Source organism: Manduca sexta, unplaced genomic scaffold, assembly GCF_014839805.1.
Source record: "Manduca sexta isolate Smith_Timp_Sample1 unplaced genomic scaffold, JHU_Msex_v1.0 HiC_scaffold_2770, whole genome shotgun sequence".
NCBI lineage: Eukaryota > Metazoa > Arthropoda > Insecta > Lepidoptera > Sphingidae > Manduca > Manduca sexta.
In genome coordinates, this window is record NW_023593768.1 from 1 (window position 1) to 10,359 (window position 10,359).

Consider the following 10,359-nt stretch of genomic DNA (forward strand, 5'->3'; position numbering starts at 1 on the left):
CAAAGTTGACCAGGGGCGGTGGGCGCTCTTCCAGCCTGCTGCCCAACCTGGAAGGTCCAAATATCCCTTGTCGAAGGTTATACCACGGGGTCGTGCGATCCATAGCACCATACGGCAGCCCGGTCTGGGCTGACGCCCTAGGGGAGCGTTCCCCTGCTGTTTCCGTGTGGGGCCCGCAGCGGGTCATTGCGCAGCGGGCCATACGGGCGTATCGCACGGGTCTCGTTCGAGGCGGTTGTCTTTGGCCGGATTCCTGCTCCTGGGATCTGACGCCAAGGCTCTCTCCGATACATTCCATTGAGGGAGGGAGGCGTTCAGGAATGGGCAGCGTCCGGCCCTGAAGGAGGTGGAGGCTGTGCGGGCTCTCCTTACGGCGAGCCGCCGTGGAGGAGTGGCGTCTCAGGCTGGAGGCCCCGTCAGCGGGGCTTCGGGCCGTCGCGGCAGTGCGTCCCGTCTTTGCACAGTGGTTGGACAGGCGCCACGGCGCGGCAGATCTTTAGATTGACACAGGTGCTCACCGGGCATGGGTGCTTCGGGGAGTACCTGTGTCAGATAGTAGGACGGAGTAAGCGCCGTGTGTCACCATTGTGACAACTGCCTGCGGGATACGGCCCAACACGTTGAGTCTTGCCCAGCCTGGGACGATGAGCGCAGCGCTCTCGTGTCAAGTCGTCGGAGGAGACCTCTCGCTGCCGGCCGTGGTCGCTTCCATGGTCGACAGCCCCGGAGGCCTGGCGTGCGGTGGCCCACTTCTGTGAGGTGGTTCTCTCGCAGAAGGAGAGTGCCGAGAGGGATCGGGAACGGGCCGATCCCTCCCGCCGTCAGGAGACGTAGGAGGCGCCGGGTGGACGACTGACCGGCGTCTCCCGCCCTGTGGAATGGGGCGTTTGGAGAATACCACCACGGTAAACCCCTGCCCGTCGTAAGAGGCGACTAATAGCCACGAAGGGGTCGTCGGCGGGCAGCAGGGGGCTGTCCGTCCTAGTGCGCGCGCACTTTCAGTGCGTGCAGTGCGTTCATCGCACACTTCGGTTGACCCCCGGGATGGACGGCAGTGACCTCACGCTGCCGCTGACGCTGAGAGCGTCCTTCGGTGCGCGGGGCTTTAGAGCCCCCCCATTTAGGAGACGGGCCGCAAGGCGGCACCGCGCAGGGGCGGCTGCGGAGAAACTCGACCTGATGTCACGAGGTAGCACGCAGTCGTCCCTATGCGCCGAAGAGGGTCAACGCGGAGTTTTAGTTGGTAGGTCGTTGCGTAGGACTAGTTTGTTAGGTTAGGGACTCGGCCCGACCGCCGCCCGTGGGTTCCGGGCCGCTCAATTGTCGGGTCGTAAGGCAACGGCTACCCCAACATAACCGCTCAGTCGCCCCCGCGAAGGCTGGGCGGTAGTAATAAGGCACTTTCTCCGCGAAACCGAAAAAAAAAAGGTTAAGGTTAGGTTAGTTAGGTTGGGGTTGGGGTGCTAGGTCAGGAAACCTCCTCGTGGTGCACCCTAGCAACGGCGCGTCGATCAGACCGATCAGGCTGATCTGCGCGCTGGCTAATCTCCTGACAACCGAGGTGGTTGGCGGTCGTCGCCTCTTGCGGCGGCCGTCGTGTTGCAGTTCGATGAGATTGGCCCATCTTGGGCGGCCCCCGGTTCTGTCCGGAGGTGTCGACGGGCTCGGTGTGCGCTCATCCCGCCCCGAGCAGGCAGTGGGGGGGACTCCCTCTCCCATTGTCGCCGTCGCAGATCGTAATCCGGTGTGGAGGTCTGTGGATATGTCTCGCGCTCCCGCTGGACCGAGGGTCTTGGCTTAACCGCCCGGACCGCGAGGAAGAAAACCTCTATAAAAATCACCCCGAATCCCAAGCGGCGGCGCACCGCGAGGGATGCATGGCCGATGGGTAGTTCGGTCTCGAGTGCGACCCCGCCAGAGTACCGGCCGACACTCTGTGCGGGTTACGCTAGGCTTACCCAGGTACAGGGGGCACTGCCTGGGCGGACCAACCTTTCCCCCATACTCGTGGGACTCAGCATGGATAATTCAATTTTTAAAACCCCAAAAATTCTATTGACGAGATTGCCTACTCCGGTTCCGGCCGGGGAGGCGGAGGTCGGCGGGTGCAAACCCAACGACGGAGACGTTGTGCAGGAGATTTCGGGCGAGAAGCCCATGGAGGAGTGGCCCGATCATCTGTGGCCACAGAAGTCGATAGCGACTCGAGTGGAAGTGTCTCTTCCGTCCGGAGTAGGAGGCTCTGGAGAAGACACTCCCGCTCCATCGACAGTTGCTCGCTCAACTTTACGAGCGACACCGACGAGCCGGCGCCTAAAACGCAAGCCACCGACGGCCGAGGGAGAGGACGTCCTCCCTCCGTCGGAAAATATGTCGGCCTCAGACAGGCGCAGCGCGAGCGTGACAGGCTCAAGCGCGAGGAAGCACGCCTAAAGGCCGAAGAGGATCTAGAAAACCGACTTAGATTCGTCAAGTCGCCGTTGCCTCCGCGGGTAGATACGGACGAAGACCAGCCCGTCACAAAGAGGACCTGGAGAAGTGCGGGCATATAGTGCGCGCCATTGTTCGCAAATCGGGCAACCTCAAGGGGACGTCCCAAAAAGCGCTGAACTGGGTGACTAGCAAAATCACCCGGTACATCACACAGCCAGAATCTGAGGTTGTTGCCCGTTTGGAGGATGAAGTGAAAAGTCGCGTGAACACAGCGCCCGCCTCGAGTCGAGCATGAAGCTGATTCAAGAGGAGAATGCAGCCCTCCGCCGCCGGCTCGAGGAACTCGAAGCGTCCGCGAGCAAAACTTCCGCGGAAGACATGTGGGCTATGGTTGAGGCAAGGGTCCAGGCCAGACTAGAGTCGGCTCTGATGGGACCAGCCCAGAGGCCCGCCCTGGCCCACGAAACAAGGGCGTCAACTGGGGATACACAACTACCCGTATCCGGAGGAATTGTAGGAGGCCCTCCCCAGCCCAAGACCAAGAGGGAGAAAGGAAAAGGGAAGGGGAAGAAAACAGTCCCCGCTTCCCAATCCCCACCCCAGTAGCAGGACCCTCCAGCGCCCCGCCACAAGCAGTCGCAGGTCCTTCTGCGGCCAAGGCGACTGAAGCGGAGTCAAGGACAAAGAAGAGCCGGGATAATGGCAAGAAGGAGGCGACAGCGCCAGGGAAGAAGACAGCGCCCAACCACAAACCCCCTCCAAAGGTCAAGGGGAAAAAGCCGCCCCCACAAGCGCAACCTGCACCGGAGCCCCGCCCTCTACCGCCGGCCCCCGCATCGATGGAGACGCCGTGGGTAGAAGTGGTCAGCCGAAATAGGAAGAAGAGGAAGCCTGCTGTAGCGGTGAACACTCAGCCACGACAGCCGGCGCGCCGGGCTGAGCCCAAACTACGACCGCCACGCTCCGCAGCGGTTGTTATATCGCTGACCCCTGCGGCGGTAGCAAAGGGCTTGTCTTACAAGCAGGTCCTTACGGACGCCCAGTCGAAGCTGGACCTCACCGGCCTAGATATCACCAGGCTGAGGCCGAAGTTCGCGGCCACGGGCGCCCCCATGTATGAGGTGCCCGGGGCCAACTCGGAGGAGAGGGCCGACTCCCTCGCCGCGAGGCTGAGGGAGTGCTTCGATGGGTCGGAGGATGTTAAGATCTCCCGACCCACGAAAACGGCAGAGCTGCGGCTGACGGAGTTGGACTACACGGCCACTCCGGAGTCGGTCGCAGCGGCCCTCTCCAAGGCCGGTGAGTGTCCAACGGACGCCATTAAGGTAGGGCAAATTCGCCCAGATCGTTCCGGCGTTGGGACCGCCTGGGTTCGTTTGCCCATAAAGGCGGCCCAAAAGGTGAAGGGGGCGGGCCGAATCTTGATCGGCTGGACCGCGGCTCGAGTGACTGTCCTCGAGTCGCGGCCCTGCGGTGCTTCCGGTGCCTGGAGAGCGGGCACGTTAGGGAGCGCTGCGACTGCGCAGTGGACCGCAGCGAGTTGTGCTATCGTTGCGGTCAGGCGGGCCACAAAGCCCGCGAATGCAAGGCCCCGGCGAACTGCGCAGTCTGCGCTGCGGCCGGCAGGCCCGCCAGGCACCGGCTCGGGGAAGGCTTGTTCTGCCCCTCCCGACGCAACCGGCGCCGCCCCCAAAGAAGGAATGCGCCTACGGCTGAGGTTCTGTCCCAGCCGCAGGCGGCGAGCCCACCGCAACCAGTGGTAGAGGCCGAGATGGACGTGGAGGAGATCGCCCATCAATAATGGACCTAAGTTTCCTCCAGGCGAACATCAACCACTGCGCCCGCGCCCAGGACCTGTTGTCCCAAAGCCTGGCGCAGTGGTCGGTGCATGTGGCCGTGGTCGCCGAACCGTATTTTGTCCCGCCCCGAGATAACTGGGTAGGGGACATCGACGGGTCGGTGGCCATCATCACCCAGGGTGCCGCTGGCTCCCCGCCCTTCGCAAAAGTCGAGAAGGGCCAGGGATGCGTCGCGGCTCTGTTGGGGAATTGTGGATAGTTGAGTTTATTTCTCCCCAACAGACCCCTGGCCGAGTTCGAGTCTTTCCTCGTTCGGCTGGGGGCTCTGGTTGAGCAGGGCCAACCTCACCCGACAATCGTCGCCGGTGACTTCAACGCGAAATCCGCGGTCTGGGGTTCGCCGGCGACCGACGCTCGCGGTGAGGTCCTGGAGGAATGGGCGATCTCCGTCGGCCTGGCCGTTCAGAACAGGGGTCGGTGGACACGTGCGTGCGGCACAACGGCGGGTCAATCGTTGATTTGTCGTTTGGGTGCCCCGTCGTCGCACGTCGTGTCCGTGGCTGGAGGGTCCTCGTGGACGCGGAGACACTATCGGATCATCGATATATAAGGTTCGATGTCGCCGCGCCCACGAGTCAACGTAACCAGCCCATTGGTGGACCGAGTGCCCCTGGTCAGGACGGCCCGCGGTGGGCATTAAGGCGCCTCGACAAGGAGGCCCTAGAGCTGGCCGCTCTGGCAGTCTCGTGGCTCCCCGAGCCGGAGGGTCCGGTGAGGGTCGAGCAGGAGGCGGAGTGGTTCGGGGTGGCAATGTCGGACGTTTGCGACGCCGCCATGCCCCGGGCGCTCCGTCGTCCTCCGCGGCGGGAGGTGTACTGGTGGTCGGCGGAGCTAGCGCAGTTGCGCGCGTCTTGCGTAGCTGCGCGCCGCCGATACGCCAGGCATCGCCGCCGCCGTATTCGCGCACGAGACCATGAAGACCGGGAGCGGCAGCTCTACGGCCTCTATAAAGAGGCGAAGAGAGCGCTGCGGGTGGCCATTCATAGGGCCAAGGTCGCGGCACGCAAAGAGTTTTTGGAGACTCTCGACGGGGTGCCGTGGGGGCGCCCCTACAAACTAGTGATGAATAAGCTTCGTCCAGCGGCGCCCCCGCTGTCGCAGAGTCTCCAGCCAGAACTACTGGCCAACGTTGTCGCGGCCTTGTTCCCGGCCACCGAGGATACTATTCTCCTCCACCGATGGCGCCACCGGAAGTGGCGTCATCGTCGTTTTCGGCAAGGGATATCCCAGAGGTTTCGCCCGCGGAAATGCGGGCGGCAGTGTTTCGGCTGCGGGCAAAACACCGCCCCGGGTCTCGACGGCATCCCCGGAAAGCCTGGGTGTTAGCCCTCGAGTACCTGGGGCCGCGGCTCCGCAGTCTATTCTCCGCCTGTATGGTGCAGGGCGTCTTCCCGGCGCGGTGGAAGACCGGGAAGCTCGTCCTGCTGAAGAAAGAGGGGAAGACCCGCAGAGTCGCCGTCGGCCTACCGGCCCATCGTGCTGCTCGACGAGGTCGCCAAACTTTTGAGCGTATTATACACGCGCGCCTCGTCGAGCACTCGAGAGGGTCGGTCCAGAGTTGGCCGACAAACAGTTTGGCGGTAGGAGTGGACGCTCAACTGTCCACGCGATTCTGCGGGTCAAGTCGCAGGCGGAGGCAGCAGTGGCCAGGGGGAAGGTTGTGATCGCCGGGTCGTTAGTTATGTCCAACGCTTTTATGCATCCAACGAAGCACTGCGGTACCATGTGGTGCCGCCCTATCTAAGGCGTCTGGTGCACGCGTACCTTCTGACAGGTACGTGGTGTATCCGGGCGCCGACGGGTGGCACCGAAGAGCGATGTCGTGCGGTGTTCCACAGGGGTCGGTTCTAGGCCCTCTTGTGGAACATCGGGTACGACTGGGTGCTCCGTGGTGCCAATCTCTGGGGCGTCGACGTGACGTGTTATGCGGATGACACGTTGGTCACGGCGACGTCTAAGACCTTCCAGGACGCCGCGATCCTGGCGGCGGTGGGTACCGGCCACGTAGTGAGTCGGATTAGACGTTTAGGTTTGAAGGTGGCCCTCGAGAAGACCGAGGCCATGTGTTTTCACGGGCTCGGCGGGGGCCACCGGCCGGTGCCCACATCGTGGTTGAGGGGTGCGGATTCCCATCGGCAAAACTATGAAGTATTTAGGTCTGATTTTGGACAGCCGGTGGGAATTCCGCGCCCATTTCGAAAAGTTGCGGACGAAGTTGTCCAGGGCAGCGGGCGCTCTTTCAGCCTGCCGCCCAACCTGGAAGGTCCTGGTATCCCTTGCCGAAGGTTGTACCACGGGGTCGTGCGGTCCATGGCGTTGTACGGCAGCCCAGTCTGGGCTGACGCCCTGGGGGCGTTCTGTCGCCCTGCGGGGCCCGCAGCGGGTCGTAGCGCAGCGGGCCATACGGGCGTACCGCACGGTCTCGTACGAGGCGGCTTGTCTTTTGGCCGGATTCCTGCCCTGGGATCTGGACGCCAAAGCCCTCTCCGATACCTTTCATTGGAGGGAGGAGGCGTTCAGGAACGGGCAGCGTCCGGCCCTGAAGGAGATGGAGGCCAAAAGGGCCTCCTTACGGCGAGCCGCCGTGGAGGAGTGGCGTCTCAGGCTGGAGGCCCCGTCAGCGGGGCTTCGGGCCGTAGCGGCAGTGCGTCCTGTCTTTGCACAGTGGCTGGACAGGCGCCACGGCGCGGCGACATTTCGCCTGACGCAGGTGCTCACCGGGCATGGGTGCTTCGGGGAGTACCTGTGTCAGATAGTAGGCACGGAGGTTAGCGCCGTGTGTCACCATTGTGACAACTGCCCGCGGGATACGGCCCAACATACGTTGGAGTCTTGCCCAGCCTGGGACGATGAGCGCAGCGCTCTCGTGTCAGTCGTCGGAGGAGACCTCTCGCTGCCGGCCGTGGTCGCTTCCATGGTCGGCAGCCCGGAGGCCTGGCGTGCGGTGGCCCACTTCTGCGAGGTGGTCCTCTCGCAGAAGGAGAGTGCCGAGAGGGATCGAGAGAGGGAGGATCCCTCCCGCCGTCAGAGGAGACGTAGGAGGCGCCGGGTGGACGACTGACCGGCGTCTCCCGCCCTGTGGAATGGGGGCGTTTGGAGAATTCCACCACGGTATCCCCTGCCTGTCGTAAAAGGCGACTAATAGGGGCCACGAAGGGGTCGTCGGCGGGCAGCAGGGGCTGCCCGTCCTAGTGCGCGCGCACTTTTCAGTGCGTGCAGTGCGTTCATCGCACACTCTCGGTTGACCCCCGGGATGGACGGCAGTGTGTTGTTGGCCTCACGCTGCCGTAGACGCCGAGGGCGTCCTTCGGTGCGCGGGGGCTTTTGAGCCCCCATAGGAGACGGGCCGCAAGGCGGCACCGCGCAGGGGCGGTTGCGGTCGCAGACTAGACATTTCAACGTCAGAGGAAGCCCGCAGCCGTCCCTAATGCGCCGAAGAGGGCCACCGCGGAGTTTTAGTTGGTATGCCGTGCGTTGTACATAGGTTAGGGACTCGGCCCGGCGGTCGCCCGAAGGTCTACATCAATTCCGGGCGGCGCAACGTCGGGTCGTAAGGCACGGTGACCCCAACATAACCGCTCAGTCGCCCCCGCGAAGGCTGGGCGGTAGTAATAAGGTACTTTCTCCGCGAAACCAAAAAAAAAAAAAAGGTTGGGGTGGGGTGCTAGGTCAGGAAACCTCCTCGTGGTGCACCCTGGGCAACGGCGCGTCGATCAGACCGATCAGGCTGATCTGCGCGCTGGCTAATATCCTGACAACCGAGGTGGTTGGCGGTCGTCGCCTCTTGCGGCGGCCGTCGTGTTGTAGTTTGGTGAGATTGGCCCATCTTGGGCGGCCCCGGTTCTGTCCGGAGGTGTCGACGGGCTCGGTGTGCGCTCACCCCGCCCCGAGCAGGCGGTGGGGGGGACTCTCTCTCCCATTGTCGCCGTCGCAGATCGTAATCCGGTGTGGAGGTCTGTGGATATGTCTCGCGCTCCCGCTGGACCGAGGGTCTTGGCTTAACCGCCCGGACCGCGAGGAAGAAAACCTCTATAAAAATCACCCCGAATCCCAAGCGGCGGCGCACCGCGAGGGATGCATGGCCGATGGGTAGTTCGGTCTCGAGTGCGACCCCCGCCAGAGTACCGGCCGACACTCTGTGCGGGTTACGCTAGGCTTACCCAGGTACAGGGGGCACTGCCTGGGCGGACCACCCTTTCCCCATACTCGTGGGACTCAATATGGACTCAATTTTTAAAACACCCAAAATATTATTGACGAGATTGCCCACCCCGGTTCCGGCCGGGGAGGCGGAGGTCGGCGGGTGCAAACCTGAACGACGGAGACGTTGTGCAGGAGATTTCGGGCGAGAAGCCCATGGAGGGAGTGGCCCGATCATCTGTGGCCACAGAAGTCGATAGCGACTCGAGTGGGAGTGTCTCTTCCGTCAGGAGTAGGAGGCTATGGAGAAGGCATTCCCGCTCGATCGACAGCTGGTCGCTCAACCTAACCAGCGACACCGACGAGCCGGTGCCCAAGGCGCAGACCACCGACGGCCGAGGGAGAGGACGTCCTCCCACGGTCGGTAAAATACATCGGCCTCAAACAGGCGCAGAAGGAGCGTGACCGACTCAAGCGCGAGGAGGCACGCCAAAAAGCTGAGGAGGAACTAGAGGACCGGCTGAAATTTGTTAAGTCGCCGATGCCTCCACGCATGGACGAAGACGAAACCGCCCCGTCACGAAAGAGGATTTGAAGAAGTGCGGGCATGTGGTGCGGGCCATTGTCCGCAAATCGGGCAATCTGAAGGGAACGTCCAGAAGGCTCTGAACTGGGTGACAAACACAATCACCCAGTACATCGAACAGCCGCAGTCCGCCCTCATCGCTCGCCTCGAGAGCGAATCAAAGAAGTGGCAGGAGCTCAGTGCCCGCCTCGAGGCCAATCTGAAAACGGTACAGGAAGAGAACGCAGCTCTCAAACAACGCCTCGAAGGGTTGGAAGCGGCCACCAAAGGGCCGCCTATAGAAGAGATGCTGGCTATGGTCGAAGCCAGGGTCGAGGCCAGGCTGGAGTCGGCCCGGATGGGGCCAGCCCAAAGGCCCGCTCTGGCCCATGAAAAGAGAATGGCAACAGGGGACACACAACTCCCTGTGTCGGGGGGAATAGTAGGAGGTCCCGCCCCGCCTAAAACCAAGAGGGAGAAAGGGAAAGGGGAAGACAGTCTCCGCTCCCCCTCCCCGCCCCAGTACCGGACCTCCAGCGCGGCGCCGCAGTACTGTCGCGGGTCCTCTACGGCCCCGGTGACTGCGAGCAGCACCAACCGAGAAAGAGGAAAGCCGAGAGGAAGAAGGTGACAACGACGACGTCCAAGCCGAAGGCCCAAAAGGGAACGAAGAACGGCCCTCCGGCACAATTCCGCTGGAGCCCCGCCCTACCGCCGGCCCCGCATCGATGGAGACGCCGTGGGTAGAAGTGGTCAGCCGGAAGAAAAAGAAGCCCGCTGCAGCGGCGAACACCCAGCCGCAACAGCCGGCGCGCCGGGCTGAGCCAAAATTACGACCGCCACGCTCCGCAGCGGTCGTTATAACATTGACTCCTGCGGCGGTGGCCAAGGGCCTGTCCTAGCAAGGTCCTTACGGACGCCCAATCGAAGGTGGACCTCACCGGCCTAGACATCACTAGGCTGAGGCCAAAATTCGCGGCCACGGGTGCCCCAATGTATGAGGTGCCCGGGGCCAACTCAAGAAGGGCCGACTCCCTCGCCGCGAGGCTGAGGGAGTGCTTCGGTGGGTCGGAGGAGGTGAGAATATCCCGGCCCACCAAAACCGTCGAGCTGCGACTGTCCGAATTGGACTACACTGCAACACCCGAGACAGTCGCAGCGGCCCTCGCCAAGGCCGGTGAGTGTCCACCGACGAAAGTAAAGGTCGGGCAAATCCGCCCCGACCGATCCGGAGTAGGATCAGCGTGGGTCCGCATGCCGATTAAGGCGGCCCAAAAGTTAGGGGCGGGCCGCATACTGATAGGGTGGACCGCGGCTCGGGTGACTGTCCTGGAGTCGCGGCCAATGCGGTGTTTCCGGTGC

The 10,359-nt window shown here is 63.0% G+C and overlaps 1 protein-coding gene across 1 annotated transcript; it reads left to right on the forward strand.

The window, feature by feature from the left end:
* Nucleotides 1-2,724: 2,724 nt before the first annotated feature.
* LOC119192416 (serine/arginine repetitive matrix protein 1-like) lies at nucleotides 2,725-9,899 on the forward strand. The gene is made up of 5 exons (XM_037446233.1): nucleotides 2,725-2,906; nucleotides 2,951-3,547; nucleotides 8,582-8,852; nucleotides 8,996-9,554; nucleotides 9,589-9,899. Exons 1-5 carry the CDS (start codon nucleotides 2,725-2,727, stop codon nucleotides 9,897-9,899), a joined length of 1,920 nt encoding a protein of 639 aa, XP_037302130.1.
* Nucleotides 9,900-10,359: the final 460 nt, after the last annotated feature.